Genomic DNA, 22,364 nt, shown 5'->3' on the forward strand with positions numbered 1-22,364 from the left:
GGTGGAGGGGTAAAGCTGGTAGGGGAAATGTGGAGGGCACCCCTGCTGGAACACCACTCCCATTGGAGAGTGTGAGTTGGGATGGGGGTAGACCAGACCGGAGAGAGCTAAAATACCTTTGAGCCTCATGTGAGCTAGATCAGGGAAAAGCCAGGCTGGGCTGACTGTTCCTATCAGTGCAAGCATAGATCAGAGTGGGTGAAGGTTGGCTGGGCTTTGCCGCAGCATCAGCTGGCAGATGCTGGCACTGGGGGCTAATTATGTCAAGCTAAACTGCAGAACCATCTGGAAAGCGCATGATCCGGGAGTGTGCCCAGGAGGGAATTAGTGGGCACCTCCCTCTTGAGCTGCCACTCCCACAGGAGAGCATGAAAACCAGGACTGGGGCAAGCATGGCTGGACAGAGAGGCACCCACCAGCATGTGTGGGGGCTGGATAGTGGGGTTGGTTGAGTTGAACGAGGCTTCAATGCCCATTGACATGTGTGAGAGCTGAATAAGATGTGGGACAGACTGGACCAGTCTGTCATACATACTGGCAAGCACGGGTACCAGGGCAGGGGGCGGGTCTGGAGGGAGTTATTTGGAGTCGTCCTGACTAGGCTGCAGCTCCCACTGGTTTGTGTGAGGGCCGAGAATGTGGTGGGCAGAATCAGGCTAGACTGCAACATCCATTGGTTCTTGTAGAAGACAGGACTGGAAACAGAACTGACTCAGCATGTGCAACCACCAACATATGCGTAAGCTGTTTGGGGCGACAGACTGTGCTGGACCCTGTACTGGCATGCACACACAGGAATCAGGCCTGGGATCACTTCAGACAAAGTTTCTTTGAGGATCCCTCCAACTGAACTGCTGAACTCAGAACCCCAACCATGAGGAGAAGTGCAGGTACCATGGTCTGACCATGGAGTGCAAGTGTCAAAGCTGAGCCTCCTCAGAGGCTCAGATGGAACAGTAGACAGCAAATCCAAGTGCACATGGAGGATATAGCAGTCTACTGGAACTTGCAGAGGATACCTGGTACCACTATAGGACAGAGGACAGAACAAATCAATATGTACCCCAGCCATGTGTTGGCAGTGAAAATCTGGGCTAACAAAAACTCTAAGGAAGATTGTGTCAACCAGTGGATTCTGGAGAGATTTAATCGTGTTTGGAATGGCACTACTGGCAGCAATTCAGAACTGTTGGACTATCAAAACCACTTGAGCAGGACCCTCAGAGTAAGCCCCATGTCGGGGACCTGGAATGGGTGGGAGGCTGGGTGATGCTTCACCCCTTATTCTCCCCTTACCCCAGATCTAGAAAAAATAATAATGTGGAAACAATGGTCTTACCCTCTTTCCTTAGCCCTTGACCCTTTGTGCCCTAACCAACTAAGTAAAGATTATCACAATAAAATAATAATAAAAATTAAAATAATTGTTTTGCAAGGCAGGATGAGTAAGTGAGAGAGAATAAGAGAGAGACAGAGAGAGAGAGTCCTTTCACTAGCTAACTCCTCAAATGGCTTTAACAATCAGGGTTGGGTAGGTGCCTGAAATTCCAGTTGAGTCTCTCACATGAGTGACAGGGACCCAAGCACTTGGGCCATCCTTTGCTGCCTTTTCATGCACATTAGCAGGGATCTGGATGGGAAATGGAGCAGCTAGGAGTCAAATCAGTACTCTGACAAAGGATGCCAGATACGGCATGTTAGTGTGGCAAGCAATAAGTTTAACTCCTGCAGAACGCTAGCCCTAGGCACTATGCTGTGATTTCCCAGAGTGGAAGAATTTAGCTCTGTTTCATATCTGTTCACTTTCCCTATCCTTTTAACCTGCTAAAAGGATAATATTATAACCACTGATTCCTGGTCTAACCAAAACTACAATATAAAGAACATGTACTTTATTTACAGCTGAACAAGGAGATATTTCAGTTATGATTTTCCTTCCCACACAATTTTTCCTCAAAATGGCAACTGCCATTGTTTCCTAATTTGCTTTGTATTTATTATTCTTACTATTAATTCAGTTCCAAGTTATTTGCCAATTGTCTCAATCTCTTAGGTTTTCAGATACATCAGGTATAGTGTAACCTTTTCTTTTTGAGAACTCTCTTCCAGTTCCTAAGGACATGTTTTGATTTGGACTAGCTGCCATTGCTGGCTCTCCCTTTATGCTAAATTAAAGATTTCTGCCTCTCTCCTCTGGGGAACCCATATTCCCTACACCTCATTCTGTCTTCTTTCTTAGTTCATGCCATCTTTCTGGTAGAAGTTATTTGGCTGCTTTTGCAGGAAAGGAGTGAGAGAAGTAAAAATTTTTGAGATGTTGTTCACATCAAAACTTCCCTATTCTGCCCTTATCTGGATAAGATACATCACTGGAGAGAATTCTAAGCCATTTTCATTCACCATTCTGAAAACATTGTTTCTGGTCCCTAATCCTGCTATTGAGATGCCTGAAGCCATACTACTCAATACTCTATATGACTTTTTTTTTCTACCTTAGAAGCTGGTAGCTCTTGCCTTTGTTTTTAATGTCCTCAACTGTCACAATGATATATACTTTTCTGTAAGTCAGTTTCAATAGCCCTTTGAAATAATTAATATTAAAACTTAAAATTATTTTATTGTGAAAAATTTAACTACCAAAAACAAACAAAAAAAGGCACAAATAAATCCAAACCAACACAACAACAAAAAAACAAAGAAAAAGTTAAAACATATATAAAATTAGAAAAGATACAATGAACTTAGGCAATCATGATCTAGCTTTAATGATTAACAGTACCTAGTTAACCTAGTTTCACTTATTCCTTTCCTTAAACTATACGTTGCCAGTGGATTGTTACGAAGCAAATATCGCATACCATAACATTTCTTCCATAGACACATTAGCAGTAAGCAGCAGCCAAGAAATTACCACTATTTTCAGCTAGGCTGTTTTCTGATGCAAATTTATGCCACCATCAAAAAGCATAAACAAATCATTCACAGAATCTTGAAGTTACCAATTAAATGTCACTATGTTAAATTTAACATATTAATAAAAATGTAACAAATACAACAAAATGTCAAATTCACTTTGTTGGAGCATTTTTATCCATGTTCCACTAACACAATTCTAGGCTGTGGTTCTGTAACACATTCTTTTATTACATGATATTGGGTATTTCCTCCTTACTGGGCTTTTTTTTTTTTTTTTGAGCTGATTTCTTGATTTGCTATGTGAATTTTAGAGGACACTGCACAAAGTATAAATTCCTGAAATTTCTAAGGGATTAGAGTGTTCAGAGTTCTCTAGGAAGTTCTTTTAAAAGCGACCCAAAAGAAAAAAAATATTCATCTTCTATGGTTTCTCCCAGCATCCTGGGCATGCTTACAGCACACATGTATTCTGGAAAACCAAATGAAAGGACCATCGCACATTGCTGCATCCTAATTTGCCAGTGGCATATAGTAGTACACAAAAAACATTTAAGCTGAATCAATGTATAAACACAATAAAGACACTATTTACATGATTCAATTATTGCTTGGTACTCTGTTGAGAATTATAGGGAAAGTAAAGAAAAGAGAAAACATGGGCCCAGCGGCGTGGCCTAGCGGCTAAAGTCCTCGCCTTGAACGCCCCGGGATCCCATATGGGTGCCAGTTCTAATCCCGGCAGCTCCACTCCCCAGCCAGCTCCCTGCTTGTGGCCTGGGAAAGCAGTAGAGGACGGCCTAAAGCTTGGGAATACTGCACCCGCGTGGGAGACCCGGAAGAGGTTCCTGGTTCCCGGCTTCGGATCGGTGCAGAACCGGCCATTGTGCTCACTTGGGGAGTGAATCATCGGATGGAAGATCTTCCTCTCTGTCTGTTCTCCTCTCTGTATATCTGACTTTGTAATAAAAATAAATAAATCTTTAAAAAAAAAAAGAGAGAAAACATAGGCTTACCTTTCAGGAAATTTGGAAACAGTAAGAGCTTACCATTAATAAACAATTTTGGAGACTACTTCACAAAGTTAGTGGAAAAATGGAATTAAAGAAAAATAAGTTGGGCCTGGCGGCATGGCCTAGCGGCTTAAGTCCTCGCCTTGAACGCCCCGGGATCCCATGTGGGCGCCAGTTCTAGTCCCGGCAGCTCCACTTCCCATCCAGCTCCCTGCTTGTGGCCTGGGAAAGCAGTTGAGGACGGCCCAATGCATTGGGACCCTGCACCCGCGTGGGAGACCCGGAAGAGGTTCCAGGTTCCCGGCTTCGGATTGGTGCGCATCGGCCCGTTGCTGCTCACTTGGGGAGTGAATCATCAGAGGGAGGATCTTCCTCTCTGTCTCTCCTTCTCTGTGTATATCTGGCTGTAATAAAATGAATAAATCTTTAAAAAAAAAAACAAACAAAAAAAAAACAAATGAACACAATGTCATTTAAAAAAAAGAAAAATAAGTTTATTTTGGTATAAAAATTTTAGAAGCCCATTTTTTTTTCATCATGTACCTTTTCTATGAACTTTAGTTTAAAGACTTATTTACTTATTTGAAAGTCAGAATTACAGAAAGACAGGGAGAGGCTGAGATGGAGAACTATCTCCTGATTTACTCCCCAGATGGGTAGAACTCTCAGAGCTGGGCTAGGCCAAAGCCAGAAGCCAGGAGCTTCATCTGAGTCTCCTGTGTGGGTGGCAGCAACGCACCACTTGGGCCAACTTCTATTGCTTTGCGAGGTCATTAGTGGGGAGCTGGATTGGAAGTGGAGCAGCTGGCACCTGAACTGGGGATCATGTGGGATGTCAGTGGCACAGACGGTGGCTTTATGCTCTGTTTTCTCTCTGTTCGATCCTCTATGAACTTTTCCGAAGACTTTCTATGCATGAATTTCCAAACATTTTTTTCTGCATCAAAATAAACTTTTTAATTCTATTTTCCAAGAAGCTTTTGATGTGCTCTTAAATATAAGATTACAACTGAGCAATGACTTTATAATACTTTTTATGAATTCAACACAACGCAGAGAATAAGTATAGTCGCTATGAAGAAATTCTGGAACTTGAGATGGCAGTAAATTACTAAGTGGATTTGGATATGAGGAAAAAAAAGATAGGCTGTAGTTTCTGGGTAAAACATGGGAAAAGCTGAGAGATGGGAATCAGCACGATACGTGGAACTCATGTAAAACACTACAGAAGACTCAAGTATTTTTGTCCAAAAACTTATTCTATGCAGCAAAGAAATGTTATTTCTTACCTGGAGTTCTCCAAGTTTCTTAGATGTTGGTGAAACAATGGCAAAAAACCCATTGATTTGATGGGTTGGAGAAAGCTGAGCTAGTCCACTGATTTGAACTCTACCAACCGGAAGATGATCGAGTCTGGTGATTACTTCCAGCACCAACACAGCCATATCTAATCAGAAACAACAACACGGACTCAGATATGTTTCATTTACCTTTGTTTCTCTGGAAGTAGACAGAGGGCTACATATGGTAAAATTTCCTTTACTTATTTTCAAATACACCAGGCACTTACCATACCATTCTGAGGATGAGAAATTGTGAACTCAGAATCAAAAGAAAAAAATTTAGAGAACCACTGATACCTTGCACTAAGAAAAAAAAAATTTAGAGGGTAAAAATACTTAATATACTAAATATTTGAAGCCCCATGCTTTTAAAAGAGGCCCTCGTTGTGAAATTTAAAAGCAACAAGTCTCAGTCCTTTCATTCTTACTATTTCTAGCTCTGAATCAGACAAAGGGCTTCTCTTGCATAGCTGGAAGGGCAAGACCCTATCCTTCCGGGAATGTCCGACTGCTTACTCAATATTTAGAGCACTAAGCTACTGAGCACACCTGCAATTAACAGGAACAGAAGCTCCTTAACCATATTTTTCAATTAGTTACTTAGACATGATACGTGCGTGGTCATAGTTCCTATCAGGAAAGACATGATGAGGCAATGTGGAATCTAAGATCATTTCAAGGTAGTGTAATTTCTGAATGTATTCCACACTTGTTCAACACTGTAATGAAAAGCAGACTGGACTTAAAATTAGAAGCTCAAGCTTGTGTCTCAGTTCCAAGATTCAAAGCTACTTCTGAGTAAGTCACAACTGTCTGCAAAAGAGGCATCAAAGAATCCATATCATTGATGTGTGAAGAACTGGGGTCCTGCACACAGAACATGTCATACAGGGTCCTCGCATGGGCTAGTTGTCGAATGGCTGTTAGACACATGTTCAGACAATTTACTTAACATAATTTCTGTCTTAACTACTCATGGGGATTATCTAAAAATCATATGAGCTAATGGGTGTAAAACTGCTCTGTGCATTATAAAATGATGTGTATGTCTACATCTACAACAATGAAAACAGACCAAGATTTGTTGGCTGTTCACTAACAATCCAGTTCTTCCCTGCCTCATTACATTTCTTACCTCCCCCACCCCCACAAGCCACCACTTTTTTTTTTTTAAAGACTTATTTATTTTTATTGGAAGGGCAGATTTACATAGAGGAGAGACAGAAAGATCTTTCATCCACTGGCTCACTCTCCAAATGGCTACAAAAGCTGGAGTTGAGCCAATCTCAACCTGGGAGCCAGCAGCTTCTTCCAGGTCTCCCATGTGGGTGCCGGGTCCCAAGCACTTGGGTTGTCCTTCGCTGCTTTCCTAGGTTACAAGCAAGGAGCTGGATAGAAAGTGGAGTATCTGGGACACAAACCAGTGCCTATATGGGATCCTGGTGCTTAGAGGTGGAGGATTAGCCAATTGAGCCACTGTGCTGGGCCCTCATTAAGTCTCTTAATGGCTCTAAAATATTAATGCTTCTGTCTTCATTCAGAATTAGGTCTGGATTGATAGTAGGCAACAATCCTACATTTACAGGAAGCCTGTGTTCCTCTCATTCAATCAAGCTGCTGCTTTGGAACACTATATAGAAGGCGAATGGTCAACTCTCAGAACTCATTTTACAGACGAGGAAACAGGGTCGGAGAAGGGAAGAGACTTTCTCCACATCTCCCAGGTTGTAACACTAACCTAAATGTGTGCATGTTCAGATGCCACCTACAATGTTTTGTTGTATCATGGGATGTTCAAACAAATTCTTGACATTTTGATTATACTACACATAGATATCTTCTCCTTTATGTAACTTGAAATCACTCCTCTTTCATTAAAACTTAGTTTTTCCATGCCAAGAGTACCTCTGGGTGTCCTTTGACAGCAATGATTGCTCTCAACCTACTACTGTACCTAAACTTCCTTGTGAATAATGTTTTGCTGACTCATTTTTGCAATCCTCATAGCATCTAACATAATGTCGAGCAGAGGAGAACACCTGGTGCATGGACTATATGATGTCTGTGAAACTACTTGGTATGGCCCTGCCAAGGCAATTACAGGAAGGGCTCAAAATCTGATAAATTTATAGCAGGCTAATTTCTTTCAAAATTTATTTTTATTTTTTGTAAAGATTTATCTTATGCACTTAAAATGCAGAATTAGAGAGAAAGACGGACAGAATCTTCACTCCACTGGTTCACTCTCCAAATGGCTGCAACAGCCCAGACTGAGTCAGGCCGAAGCCAGGAGCCTGGAGTTGCTTCATGGTCTCCCACATGGACCCAAGCACTTGGGTATCTTCTGCTTCTTGTCAGGGCACATTAGCAGGGACCTGGTTTGGAAGTGAAGCAGCTGGTACACGAACTTGTACACATGTGGGATGCCAGCATTGCAGGTGGCAGATAAACCTGTTGTGCCACTGCACTGGCCCCAATCTAATTTTTAAGTGTATAATTTTGTATGTCCCTAAATGTCATAAATATCCAAACCAGTTCTTGGCATTAAAAAAAAAAAATCCCCAACCCCTGCACATGCCAAGTGTTCAACACATATTTTGAATGAATTACAGCAAGTGTTCTTTACATTTTGAGGTTTCAAAACTCTTTTAATAGAATATAAAGACAAATATTTAATTCATCTAATTCTCTAAGATTGTTAGCCCAACAATATCTACATAATAAGTCCTCAATTTTAATTTAATAGAACTGGATTGATTTGACAACTCCCTCATTCACAATGTGTTTTTCAGAAAGCCTAACTCTAATAGAGAAATAACACAGTATATTTAGAATACTTTCCTTGTGAGGAAATGAAGACAACTTTTGCCTTCTGGATCCCTACAGAATACTGCTTCGTTTTCTGAAAACTTGTGTTCCTAACTCACTAAAGCACTAATGTGGCATTTAGCATATAGCATCTTGTAATATTTGTAGGTATCACATCCATAGTGTCTTTCTTCAAGTGTAATAAAGGGAAAACCACAGCTGTTACCTCTAGAAAAGTAACACAATGAAAAGGGCAAGAGTTCTGGTATCAGAGACAAGAGGATTTAAGTCACATTTCCACCATTTATCAACTTTGTGATCTTAGTATTCATTGTATATTTTTGTTTTTTTTACTAAAATACAGAAAAAAAATCTTGTAAAGATACTGTAAGGATGTGAGTATCAAGTGCTAATATATAGTGCATCTTCAATTAATGAAGGCTATTATTAAATGTCTTTGACCTCTCAACAATTAACAATGTCCATGGTTGGCATTGTGGCACAGCCAGTTAATCCATTACCTGCAATAACGGTATTCCACAAAGGAATGCCAGTTTGGGTCCCTGCTGCCTTGCTTCTGATCCAGCTCAGCTGCTTATGTTACTGGGAAAGTAGTGGACGATGGCCTGAGCATTTGGTCCCCTGCCAAACATGTGTAATACATGGATGGATTTCTGTGCTATTGGCTTTGGGCTGAACTACAGGATAGAAGATAGAGCATGTTCTCTTTCTTCTCTCCTTCTGTCATACCCGTCAGGTAAATAAATACATCCTAAAAAAAGCTAACAGTGTTAATAGCTATAAGGTGGACAATAACACCAACCACTAACAGCACGACCACATGTTTTGTCTTAGGTCTGCAGGTGAAACTAACTAACTAACTAACTAACTAACTAACTAACTAAATAAATAAATAAATAAAAGATACCTGTTAGGTAAGAGGTAAACTGCTTTGGACCACAGCGAATAGCATAACGTGTAGTTGTTCTCACAGTCTTTGGTTCAGTCTGCAGTGCATCCCTGGGACAAAAGAGGGTTCCATCTGATGTTTCTCCCCACCATCTCACTCGGACAAGGACACAAGTGGGAGGCTTTGCAATCTTCCATATGACTTTATTAATAGTAAGTTTTAGAAAGCAGCGTAGCTGGCCTTCCACCAGGGGAGGTAGGCTTGTTGACGGAGAAATGTCACTCAAACCTACAGAGGAATCAAAACAGTCAAAATTTAGAATATAGAAAGTAAAATATGCCTTTTAAATTAAAATAAGCAAAACATTTTGGTCTTCTCAGAATGAAGGTGCATCTTACCTATTCTAACACATGAGAAGGAAGGAGCAAGCCAGACCACACACAGGAGTGGAGAAGGCACGGCCTGCAGATGGAAGCATTTGATCTGGCCCTGCTAAGGCAACTGTGGGTAGGACATGAAATTCAAAAAAATCTACAGCAGGCTAACTTTTAATTTGATAATTTTGCATGGCCCATGAATGTTATAAATATCCAAATGGCCCTTGGCAGGAAAAAAGGCTCCCCACTCCTGGAACAAATAAACTGTCTAGGCACTTAAGCTACTCTGATAACTAATGAATATTTACGGTTTAAATCAGGGTACTCTGCAAGGCATCGGTTCATCTTCCAGCTATTCTGATAACAATCCAGCTCCCTGCTCATCACTAGGGAAAAGTAGGGGAGGAGAGTACCCAAGTGTTTGGGTTCCCTGTCACCAATGTGGGAAACCTGACATGAAGCTCCTGGCTTTGGTCTGGCCAGTGCTGACAACTGTGCCACGTTTGGGGAGTGAGCAGTAGATGGGAAATCTTTTTGTCTCTTCCTCTCTCTTTCTGTAACTCTATCAAAATAAATAATTTTCTTGGGGGAAAGATTTATTTTTCTCGAAAGGTAGACTCTACAGAGAGAGGTCCTCTATCCACTGGAGCTGAGCTGATCCAAAGTCAGGAGCTTCTTGCAGTCTTCCACATGGGTACGGGGAGGGTTTGAGCCTTGCTCTGCTGTTTTCCTAGGACACAAGCAAAAAGCTACATCATTAATAGAGCAGGTTGGGGATGCTGAGTACCCATATGGATGCTGGCCCTAAAATATATCATTAAAAAAATTCTGCTTGTTGTAAATAAAGAACTATTAAGACATGCTTACACAAACTGTTTAAATGAAATATGTTATTTGAAAAACACAACTATATTGGGCCTGGATGATAGCTCAGCTTGTTAACCTCCACCTCCAGGTGCCAATACGCCATTTGGGTGCCAGTTTGTGTCCCAGCTGCTCCATTTCCCATCCAGTTCCTTGCTTGTGGCCTGGGAAAGCAGTGAAGAATGGCCCAAACCCTTGGGGACCTGCACCCACATGGGAGACCTGGAAGAAGCTCCTGGCTTCAGATTGGCTCAGCTTCAGCTATTGCAGCCATTTGGGAAGTGAACCAGCAAATGGAAGATCTTTCTGTCTCTCCTTCTCTCTGTAAATATGTCTTTCCAATAAAAATAAACAAATCTTAAAAAGAAAAACACAAATATAATGAAATAGGTTTTTTAAATGCAAGTAGTTGGAAATTTTTCTAAGTTTTGCTGTTTCAGTGATTACAATGTCCACAGTTTTAAAGATACGTTATCTTTAAATCTTATTTGAAAACCATCACTAAACAAAACGTGGCACCACTCTGCATTTCAACGAACACAGCCTTTTTTAAAAAAATTTGATTTTGTTTCATAGGCTCTGGGATCCCCCAACCCATCCCCATGCCTTCCCCCCATGTTGGATTCCTCCACATTGTTGCAGTAGTACAGTTCACACCCAGTCATGATTCCTTCATTGTGAGCATGTACATACATAGAGTCCAGCATCTTATTGTCCAGATAAGTTCAACAGTTTCATTGGGAGACCATCTCTGGTCTGAAAATAGAGCTGGCAGAATATCATCCCCTCCAATGAAAACTCACAACACAACATCAACAACAATTTACAACATTATGGAGTTAATTGGCATGGTATTAAGTGACTAATATGTTAGAAAATGCAAGTTCTAAACCTCATCCTATGACTATTACATTGACATTTCAAGTTTAGTTTATATACAACCGGCTGCTCTACACCTTAAAATGGTTATAGGGTATTATTCAGCTGTCTCGTGCCTATTTTAATTTTTGTATTTAGCAGCTTATAGTATTGAAGTATGATTTTTACTGAACTTGACGAATTTAGCATAGTCCAAACAGGCTTATAACTTTAACAAGGCATATGGTAACGTCTGAGGCACAGAACAGTGTTAGGAGGGGTGTGCAGAGAAATCTTCAATACCTTGGTTAGGAGTAACTAATCTTTGTGTCCTACCTAGTAAGGCGTATGTGAGTCCAGGCTGAACGTTTCCTGTCTGTTCTAAGCCTTCCTTATTGGTCTCTATCCAATCTAATTTTTTTTGGGGGGGGGGGCCTCTGGAGCAACCCTGATGGTCATTGCAAGAGAGGGTGGATATCCAAAGTTGGAAATAAGTAAGGACCAGAGAAAGCTCCTCTTCTCCCGAGTCCCAAAGGAAGTCAACTGTTCTGTTTCTGAGGACCGCTCAGGGCTCCCAGCTATAGTTCCGATGACATTAGATCCTGCGAATGCAGCCTTGCACTGCCTGTGCCTCTACTTTCCAACATGCTCGCAGTCAATAAGGGTAAAGATTCTCATCCTGAGAGTCTACCGTTCATTTCCACCACAGTGTTGGGTTCATAGTATGACTCGTTTTAGTTTTTAATAGATTCCAGAAAGATGGTAAATCAAAATGCAAATTAGGGAATGAATTAATATTTTTTGTACAACTTTAAGGATTTTGATTGTCATCCATTACTCTGATTTGGGGGGGAGGGTTGGGGGAAAATGTGTACGTAAGTGAATATCCCTAAAGATGGAAAACATACTAGAATCTAACAGGTCTAGTATGGGATTTGGGGATCTATGTATCTGAGTTGTTAGACTTTCAAAAATTCTTTTTTTTTAAAAATTAATTACATTGTATTATGTGACACAGTTTCATAGGCTCTGGGATTCCCCCAACTCCTCCCCCTACCCTCCCCCCATGGTGGATTCCTCCTCAAAAAATTCTAACAATGGACCTGGTGCAGTGGTTCAGTGGTTAAATCCTCGCCTTGCAACTGCTGGGATCCCATATGGGTACCGGTTTGTGTCCCAGCTGCTCCACTTCCCAGCCAGCTCCCTGACTGTGACATGGGAAAGCAGTAGAGGATGGTCCAGGTTCTTGGGACTCTGCACCCGCATGTGAGACCTGGAAGAAGATCCTGCCTCCAGGCTTTGGATCAGCCCAGCTCTAGTTGTTGTGGTCTCTTGGAGAGTGAACCTGTGCACAGAAGACCTTTTTCTCTGTCTCATCTTCTCTCTCTGGAATTCTGAATTTCCAATTTAAAAAAATGTAAAAAAAAAAAAACCTAACAAATTTATTTGAAAGGCAGAGTGTCAAAGAAAGATAAAGAGAGAATGAGAATCTTCTATCTGCTGGTTCACTTCCAAAATGACCATAACAGGACTGGGCCAGGTGGATGCCAGAACTCCATTGGAAAGCTCCACTTGGGTTGCAGGGGCCTAAGCACTTGGGCCACTGTCAGGTCTGCTGCTTTTCCAAGCACATCAGCAGGAAGCTGGGTTGGTAGCAGAGCATAGACGATGTGGGTATGCCAAGTGGCTTAATCCAGTGTGTCACAATGAGGTTTTTTTCCTTTCTAAAGCAGACAATCTTCTCTGTCTATAAGAGTGAAAAGAACTAACATATTCTATTTTTTAAAAATGGAAAGGCAGAGAGAGAAAGGAAACAAGCAAAGGAGATAGAGACCTTCCACCTGTTGGTCCTATCTAGGAGCCCACAACTGCACCACAATCTCCCCCACAAGGGTGGCAGGGACCTAGCTCCTGCAGCCACCATCGGCTGCTACTTGGGGTGCCTACTGGCCAGAAGCTAGATCAGAAGCAGAGGATCTAGGACTCGAACTAGGCACTCAGAATCAGGGGCCCAATTCAAGCAGGGTCCTATCATGTGCCAAAACCGCAACCCTCCTATATTTTTAATAGTTTTATTATAAAACGTATATACAGGTACGCACATGACAACATACGCACACGGCATAGCAAGTAGGCCATTCTTCATCATGATTTCTACCTTGACTTGTGATCACAAGTCATCATTCCCAGCCTGTGGCTTCAGTCCTCAAGTCCATTGCCTAGTACTGCCTTCCTTCTTAAAGTGCTTGTAATGTAAGAAGTCAGGGTCACCCAATGTCCTTTTTATATTGCTCAAGGGTAGCCTTGCACAGATTCAAGCTGCAGCTTCCTGATGGGCTCCAGGCTCCTGGCATAACTCCCAACGCAGTCAACATCCTCTATTCTTCCCCCCAAGCCTCTACTATCCTGATGAGGTCCTCTGGCTTATGCCCTTTGTTCACCCTGCAGATCCTTTACAAGATCCTCTGATTCTACCACAACTCGTTTCTCCCGACGCTTTCCCAAACTCCTGCTTCGTCGTTCCATCAACACTGCCTGCGTCCTGCTTCGTGTTAGCCCTGGAGTGTATGAAACAGGTTCACTAACCGCTAGGATCAGTAACACACTCTCAACTCCAACTTTTTCGAGCTCTCTGTGAACTTCCAAAGATGCACACACAGATATGCGTTCACCTTTGTGTGCAAAGGTGGAGATTTCTGTTCTCCCCTTGCCAGCCCTCACTCTGCCCCACCGACTCCTCCTCTCGGTCCACCTGTGTTCCTTTAGAAGGGCTCTCCCTTCTAACCTTCCGGGTTCCTATTCCCCCTGACCCCCATCTTACACTCGTAGACGTGAGGGTTCCCCGGAATCCTTTACACTCTGCGCCCTAGGACTCCCACCCCAGGAAGCGCTCCCCAACTGTTGACAGTTCACGTTACCTCTCTTCTTGCGCCCACGACCGCCCCCGGGGCTCAGGCCTTTTCGTTGTTTCATGACGAGCCTGAGTGTTTCTTTACCCATTCAGCCCCGGTGTCTGCACCCCTAGCCGTATCCTCCCGCCATCCTTTACACGGCTCTTGTGTTCCCAAGCAACCGGCAGCGCTGGGCAGCCTGGGAGACAGGAAGCCGCAATTCTTCCTTCAACAGTCTCCGGAAAGCCTTGAGATGGCACGGCGCCAGGACTCCTTCCCGTCAATAGACTACAACACCCAGGATGCTTTGCTACACTAACCTCGGCGGGGTTGGACAGAGGCACCTCCAGCTGCGCAAGCGCAAAGCGACACGCCCTGCGAGGACGGCATTGCCCGGCGTGCATTGCCTTGGGAAGCGCTCCGTTTTCCTAGGAAGACCGGCCCTCGACTCGGGGCTAACGTAGACTCCGTTACCCGGCTGCCTTTGTGGGCGGGCTGTTGCGCACTTCCGGTGAAGCTCGCAGCGAGGGGGTGGAGCCTCCAGAGCCGGAGGGCGGCAGAGGCGGCGCAGCCGGCGACTGGGTGCTGTTCAGGGCGGCTGGACGTCGTTAGGGCAGCGTGTCGGGACCGGTTGGGCCGCCCTTCGCGTGGGACGCTGCTGCGACTCCTCTTGGCGTGCGGCCTCGCCTTGATGTCGGCGCTGGAGAAGAGCATGCACCTCGGCCGTCTGCCTTCTCGCCCTCCGCTCCCGGGCGGCGGGGGCAGTCAGAGCGGAGCCAAGATGCGGATGGGGTACGTGACCCACACCCCTGCTCCCTGGAGGCCAGGCCCCGCTCTTGAGGGAATGGAGCTTCTGAGAGGGCACCAGGTGTCGGCGGAGGCCTGGTCACGTTTTGGTGGAGTAGGAGGCAGCTGTGGGTCCTTAGGGGAGGTGCCTTGGTCCATGAGAATTGGAGGACGACACATAATATTGTGGAAGAGAGAAGGGGATCACGCAAAGCTTGGGGAAGCTGAGAGCCGAATTTAAGGGATGGAGAATGACGACGGAGGTGGGGGGTCGTCTACCGGATTGCATGGGGGCGTTGAGGGGAATAGGACTGAAAGAAAAGTTGAAGGGAATTGGGAGGGGGCACAGCTAAGAAAAGGTTTGGCACGAGTGGGAAGGCTGTGGGAATTAAATAGAAAAGTGGGGGAGGAGGACACTGGGGGGAGCAGCAGTAGGGAACAGAAGATTCTAGAGCGTTCCCGGAGGTGTAAGAGACAGATTGAGGGGGTGACTTAGGTCTCAGGAGGCTCAGGAATAGGCCTAAGGAATGGTGGAGAACACAGGCAGGGAGGCGGTGGAACCATTGCAAGAGTAGTTTCTGGAAAGCAGAACGCAGTAGACGTTTGGTATTTGTATCAGATAGGATTGAGGGGATTGCTGGTAGTAAAGAGAGAGATTTGCTAGTAGAGCCGGAGGCAGTGGTGAATGTGTTGTGTTTGGGATCCTAGATGGGAGTTCGTAGATATTCTTGAAAAGAGACTAGAGAAACTTGAGGTTCTAAAGATAATGTGTTAAAGTCGATCAATAAGGAGTTGAGGGTAGGATATGCAGTTGTGTGAAAACAGATCCTAAGAATAATAGAACCATTTAAGGCAGAAGGGGCTGTGAGAATGGTTGGAAAAACCAGAGTAAGCTGAGGTGGAGACCTCGCCTCTGATCCTGGCCTGACAGCAAGGCTTCTGTGATGGTGGAAAAGTGAGGAAACTGACAGGAGATGAGTTGATGGGCGCACAATAAAGAGGGGTGGAAGACTACATCTAAGGGAAGATGAATATTATTTTAGCTCTCAAAGCATGGTTGAAAATATTCTGGAAACTGACCTAGAATAGATTATTTGGGAGAATTTACCTGGGTTGTAAAGTTAATTTTTTATTAACTTTTATTATTGATATATATCCTAGTTGCTGACTTCCCATCACCATTTTTCTATGCATATATAAAAGTACGTTTTATTAAGCACACATGTTGCAGGAAGGTTTAATTAGAATTTGGCTTCTCAATTTGTCAGAACAGGTTTTCTGAAGATGAAAAGCTGGGGTTAGAATACCAAGAGAAAATGGTGGCTTGTTGATTAGAAGCCTGTGTGGTTGTTAGATCTTCAGTCTTCTTGATCTAGGTTAATTGCTTATCCTGGAAAAGAAAGATCTTTTTGCTTCTTTATCATAATATAAAAGTGTATGCTGGAAACTATTATGTGATCCTTCAGTAGCTTATTTTCCAGCATTTTTTTCTGCTTCTTTATTTGGTACATAATGCGGGCCTCATGTAAAACCTCAAGTTAGTGATAATGTATTCATAGGGTATTTGACCCTGGAATTATAAAGCGGGAAGAAAGTTTAGAAAGGATTGACCTCACCATTCCACTGTAATCTTGTGGAAGTTGAGACTCAGAGTATTCAGTATTTTTTTAAGGGAAAGTATTTTCTGAATGAATGAGGAAATTGGCACTGCTGATGTGGCATAGTAAGTTAAGCTATTCCCTGTGAGCTGATGTCTCATAAGGGCACCAGTTTGAGTCCTGGCTGTTCTACTTCCTGGCCCGCTCCCTACTGAATGCACCTGGAAGAGCAGCAGTCAGCACACACTTGGGACACCTGGAAGGAGTTCTTGGCACCTGGCTATTTTGGCCATTCGGAGAGTGAACCATCTGGATGGAAGAGTCTCTTTTCCTTATTCTCTATAACTGTCTTTTAAATAAATAAAAGCAAATTAAAAAAAATAAACAGATTCAAATCTTCCTGATATTAACTGAGCCTTAGAAATGTAGTAGCAGGACAACTAAGGACTTGGACTAAGATCTCTTGACTGTGAGACTGGTGTTTGCATTCACAGTTGTCATCCTGGGAGTCCTCCTTGGTTTGAATTGTATGTCATTCCTTTGCATAGTCCGTTTCCTTCATCAGTGCTGTTTAAGAAGCCTGACTTCACCATTTTTTTTAAAGGTTGATTTATTTTTATTGGAAAGGCAGATATACAGAGAGGAAGAGAGAGAGGAAGATCTTCTGTCCGATGATTCACTCCCCAAGCGGCTGCAATGGCCGGAGCTGAGCTGAGCCGAGGCAAAGCCAGGAGCTCGAAACCTCTTCTGGGTCTCCCACGTGGGTGCAGGATCCCAAGACTTTGGGCCGTCCTCAACTGCTTTCCCAGGCCACAAGCAGGGAGCTGGATGGGAAGTGGAGCTGCTAGGATTAGAACTGGCGCCCATATGGGGTCCTGGCATGTGCAAGGTGAGGACTCATCTGCTAGGTTACTGCACTGAGCCTCTGACTTCACCTTTTTTAAAGCATTCTTTTTTTATTTCTCCATGTATGCTTTTTTTTCCCTTTTTCCCTTGCTTCCTTTCTGCTCTTCCATCTTACTTAACTTTGTAGTCCAGCCTGTTCCTTTGATATTCTCTTTCAACTATTTAACATCTCCTGGACTTCAGTTTCACTAAACCTTACTTAAATGTGGATATATATTCAGAGTGCATGTTGAATTTACACTTTTTCTTGTGTTTCCGTAATTTATCTCTTTGGATTGGATTTAGTAATTCTGAAGAATTGGGACTATAATGGAGGATAGGTAATATAATAATAATGATTGCTTTTTTTTTTCAAGTCCTCTGTTCCAGACATTTGTGGTAGTAATTTTATTTATGTTCTTTTATTGTATTTAATCAGCCTACAACTCTATAAGGTAGATATTTCCTCATATTTATAGATAAGGAAATTCTGTGTCTCATTAAAGGTAAGTGGCAGTACTAGAATTCAATCTAGGTGTAGTCTTTAGAATTAGTTACTTTTTTGTATTCCAACACTTTCTGTTAGGTATGGTGTGAAATCCTGGTATCATTGTTCCCTAATACATGTCAGTAGATGCTGATAAATATAGTGGATCTGAACTTCTGAAAAGCTTTTAGATTTACTCTGATATAAGTGAATTTGGGGTTTCTGTCTGCTTTGTACATGTGATTTACTTCAGAGGAGTTTGAGTATCTTGTGAAAATCACTGTTTTAGAGCATGCTGTTACTGATAGACTACAGAATATTTTTTTAAGGTTTATTTTATTGGGTCTGGTGAAATGGCTCAATTGGCTAAATCTTCACCTTGCAAGGACTGGATTGCCATATAGGCACTGGTTCCTGTCCCAGCTGCTCCAGTTCCCACCTAACTCCATGCTTACAGCCTGGGAAAACAGTGGAGGTTGGCCAAGAGCTTGGGATCCTACACCTGCATGGGAGGCTTAGAAGAATGTCCTGACTTTGAATTTACTCAGCTCTGGCCATTGCAGCCTTTTTGGGATAAACCAGGAGATGGAAGTGCTTTCTCTCTTTCTCCTCTTTGTAAATTTGATCCTGCTTTTCCAATAAAAACAAATCTTTGGGGGAAAAATATATTCTATTTTCATTTTAAAGACAGTTACAGGGAAGATGAGACAGTGAGTTCTTCCATCTCTGGTCCACCCTTCAAATGGCTGTAGAGCCCAGAACTAGGACCATCTGAAGCCGGGAGCAGCTTTGGGCCTCCCATGCCGATACAGTCTTCTGCTGTTTTTCCAGGTCATGGACAGGGAACTGGATGGGAAGTAGAACAGCCAGGATACGAACTGGTGCTGTTATGGAATGCTGGTGCATGCAAGGAGGCGATTGAGTTTACTCCGCCAAGGCACCAGTCCCGAGACTATAAAATATTAAAAACCATTTGTTATTCAACAAATTTTGGCTTATTAGTAGTGTTGCTTTTCTATAGTTACCTCTTACATTTCTGTAGTACTTTATCTGACATATCTATGATGGTACCTTTTTGTATTCTCTGAGTACATAAAGGCAAGGGTTAATATTCTAATAAATGAAAATGTTTACATGTTCATTTGACCTGCCTAAGATCACAGGGTGAGTAATTTTTTAGATGGAAGTCTTCAGACCAGAACTTCAGGTTTTTGGGTCAGTTATTCTGCTTGTTTTGTCTTGGTTTGAGTTTATAGGATAGGATTTGAGGCCCAGCTTGAGTATTTTTATCAAGTCATTTAGCCTCTCATAGTGTCAATGAAGACAACTGATTAAGGAGAACTTCTTGGAGAATGAAATATTATGTGAAAATACTATGGTTCTTGTCACTTAAACTCTTGAGGAGCAGTAGGTGACCATAAACTAAGAGTAACTTATGAAGTAGAAGCTCTCTCTCAGTTTCCTTTATAGTATCAATTTTCCCCACACCTAAACTGAATATTTATTTGTATCTGATTGGGTAGTCTCTTGTCCAACTTCTTATTTATTATGGATAGCTAGCCTCTTAGGAAGATTCTAATGTGGTATTCATACAGGATAATAAAGGGCAAAGTAAAGTGATATGTTCAGTTATTTAAAAAAAAAACAAGTCACAGTGTCATTTTTCCATTTTAAAAACATTAATGTATACTTCACATTCCAAAGAAATCCTTTGTTAAAATGTATAGTTCAGTGAGTTTTAGTGTGTTCTCCAGGTTGCATAGTCATCACTGCTATTTCCAAAATACTTTCATGATACTCCTTATGCATAGCAATCACTGTCCCGCAGTGCCTAGCAACCACTGTTTCTGTATATGAATTTACCTATTCTGGGCCTTCCATATTTTTTTTTTAAGATTTATTCATTTTATTACCAAGTCAGATATGCAGAGAGGAGAAGAGACAGAGAGGAAGATCTTCCGTCCGATGTTTCACTCCCCAAGTGACCGCAACAGCCAGTGCGCACCGATCTGGAGCCTGGAACCAGGAACCTTTTCTGGGTCTCCCACGCGGGTGCAGGGTCCCAATGCTTTGGGCCGTCCTCAACTGCCTTCCCAGGCCACAAACAGGGAGCTGGATGGGAAGTGGAGCTGCCGGGATTAGAACTTTAGCCGCTAGGCCCGGGCCTTTCATATTAAGTGATATCATTAATGTATGATCTTTTGCAGCTTACATTTTTCACTTCCTGTTTTCGTGGTTTATCTTTATTGTGGCACGTGTCACTACTTCACTCCTTTTTAAGGCTCAATATATTCTGTTGCATGGAAGTACCGTGGTTTATTTACTTTTTATTTACTCATCGCACAGTTGATGGGCACTTGGATTGTTTCCTTTTTTCTTTCTATCATGAACAATGTTACTGTGAACATTCACATACAGATCTTTGTGCAGAAGTATGTTGCATTTCCCTCAGATAGATGTGTAAGAAAGGAATTGCTGCGTCATATCTAAGTTTTGATTAACTTTTTAAGTTCTCAATACTATTTTAAGAGTTTCTTAATATTAAGAAAATTCTTTTATTATGGATATTTCTCCTTATTTATGTTAAAATACTTTTCCCAGTACTACATACTTATTAATATTTTTGCATGGGCAGAAGTTTTGTTTATCTGTCTAGAATGTGGTATTAATAAGGAATCCATATTAGATTTCCTTTTTTTTTGTATTCATTTGAAGTTGTTCTTGATGTACAAGTTATTAACAAATCCACAAGTTCAGTAGGTTATTCAGTTGTTTTAACACTATTTAAATCGTCTTTTTGCCACTATGTGACTCTTAGCTCAGTAAAGAAATTGTTTTCCTCACTGATTAAATTTACATCTTTATAAATGCCGAATTTTTGCATAGATTTAGGTCTGTTTCTGGAGATTGCTTTTTCATCATACTTAGTAATGTGCTGCTACTACACTTCTGTTGAGTTTATCTTTTATTACTATGTTTTTCTTTTAAATATTTACTGATTTTTATTGGAAAGGTAAATTTTTACAGAGAGGAAAGACAGAAAGATCTTCCAAGCACTGGTTCACTCCCCAAGTGACTGCCACAGCTAGAACTGAGCCAGTCCGAAGCCAGGAGCTAGGAGCTTCTTCTGGGTGTGCCATGCAGGTGCAGGGTTGTAAGGTCTGGGCCATCCTCTACTGTTTTCCTAGGTCACAAGCAGGGAGCTGGGAGGGAAGTAGAGCAGCTGCGACACAAACTGGTGGCCATATGGGAAACCTGGCACATGCAAGGCGAGAACTTTAGCCATTAGGCTCCACATTGGGCCCTATTAGTATGTCTTTGTGGTAATTTTTTTTTTAAAGATTTATCTTTTTGTTTAATAGGCAGATTATATCTAAAGAGAAGATCTTTCATTCACTTGATCATTCCTGGGATGTTGTTGCCACCACTCTGGGCCGGCATAGGTTATTTCATTATTTTGAAAACATTCTGGTTCCTCTTATTTTTATATTCTTTTTTTTTTTTTAAATTACATTGCATTATGTGACACAGTTTTATAAGTACTGGGATTCCTCCCCCCTTCCCCAAACCCTGCCCCCATGGTGGATTCCTCCACCTTGCTGTATTGCCACAGTTCAAGTTATTTTTATATTCTTAAAAATAAACTTCCTGGGCCCGGCGCTATAGTGTAATGGTTAAAGTCCTCGCCTTGCATGCACCGGGATCCCATGTGGCTGCCAGTTCTACTCCTGGCAGCTCCGCTTCCCATCCAGCTCCCTGCTTGTGGCCTGGGAAAGCAGTCGAGAATGGCCCAAAGCCTTGGGATCCTGCACCTGCATGGGAGACCCGGGGGAGCTCCTGGCTCTTGGCTTCGAATTGACTCAGCTCCAGCCATTGCAGCTACTTGGGGAGTGAATCATTGGACGGAGGATCTTCCTCTCTGTCTTTCTTCCTCTCTGTATATCTGTCTTTCCAATAAAAATAAATGTTTAAAAAAAAATAAACTTCCTGCCTATGGAATTGTATAATAAAAATTTTAAAAGATATGATTGGTAAAATTATTGAAATGCGCGCACACACACACACAAAACACATAAATTAACTTCCTTATTAGCTAGAACAGTGCCAGAAAGCAACTGTGATAGAAATTTTTGTTGGGATTACGTTGACAATGAAGATTAAATTATAATACAATTTTTATGCAAAGGCAGATCAGATTTCCAGAGGGAAGGAGACAGAAACATCTTCCACCCCCTGGTTCACTTGCTAAACTGCCACAACAGCCAGAGCTGAGCCAAACCAAAGCCAGGATGTACATGCAGAGTCCCAAGTCTTAGACCATCCTCCACTTCTTTCCCAGGCAACAAGCATAGAGTTGCGTGGGAAGTAGAGCATCTAGGACATAAACCAGTGTCCCTTTGGGATCCTAGTGCTTGTAAGGTAAGGGTTTACTGTTTGAGCCATCTTGCTGGGTCCAATGCTGAACCTTAAAGAAACATGGTAGCTTTCTTTTCGGGAATTTTTACTTTTTATTTATTTATTTTTTAACTGAAAGAACTTTGGCCATGGTTCTGTAGTCTGAAACGTGGAACCCAAACAGTTGCCATCACTGTTGTCTCCCAGGGACTGCTTTCACTAGAACTGGTTGAATT

General features: G+C 42.3%; 2 protein-coding genes across 3 annotated transcripts in view; one reads left to right on the plus strand and one right to left on the minus strand.

Annotated features, from left to right (window-relative positions):
- C2CD3 (C2 domain containing 3 centriole elongation regulator) overlaps positions 1-14,270 on the minus strand; it is a 104,869-nt gene extending 90,599 nt beyond the window's left edge. Inside the window, exons 1-3 of one of the 2 annotated variants that reach the window (XM_058663570.1) lie at positions 14,005-14,261; positions 9,006-9,275; positions 5,216-5,373 (exon numbers count right to left, since the gene is read on the minus strand). In XM_058663570.1, coding sequence (XP_058519553.1) covers positions 5,216-5,373; positions 9,006-9,275; positions 14,005-14,086 — 510 coding nt within the window. In that variant the 5' untranslated portion in view covers positions 14,087-14,261. Of the gene's footprint in view, positions 1-5,215; positions 5,374-9,005; positions 9,276-14,004 lie in introns of both variants that reach the window. The other variant, XM_058663571.1, reaches the window with a different exon arrangement.
- Positions 14,271-14,414: 144 nt separating this feature from the next.
- PPME1 (protein phosphatase methylesterase 1) overlaps positions 14,415-22,364 on the plus strand; it is a 61,344-nt gene continuing 53,394 nt past the window's right edge. Inside the window, exon 1 of the mRNA XM_004589897.2 lies at positions 14,415-14,769. Within this exon, the coding sequence (XP_004589954.1) occupies positions 14,669-14,769 (101 nt within the window). The 5' untranslated portion in view covers positions 14,415-14,668. The remainder of the gene's footprint in view (positions 14,770-22,364) is intronic.

Source organism: Ochotona princeps, chromosome 4 (assembly GCF_030435755.1).
Source record: "Ochotona princeps isolate mOchPri1 chromosome 4, mOchPri1.hap1, whole genome shotgun sequence".
Classification (NCBI taxonomy): Eukaryota; Metazoa; Chordata; class Mammalia; order Lagomorpha; family Ochotonidae; genus Ochotona; species Ochotona princeps.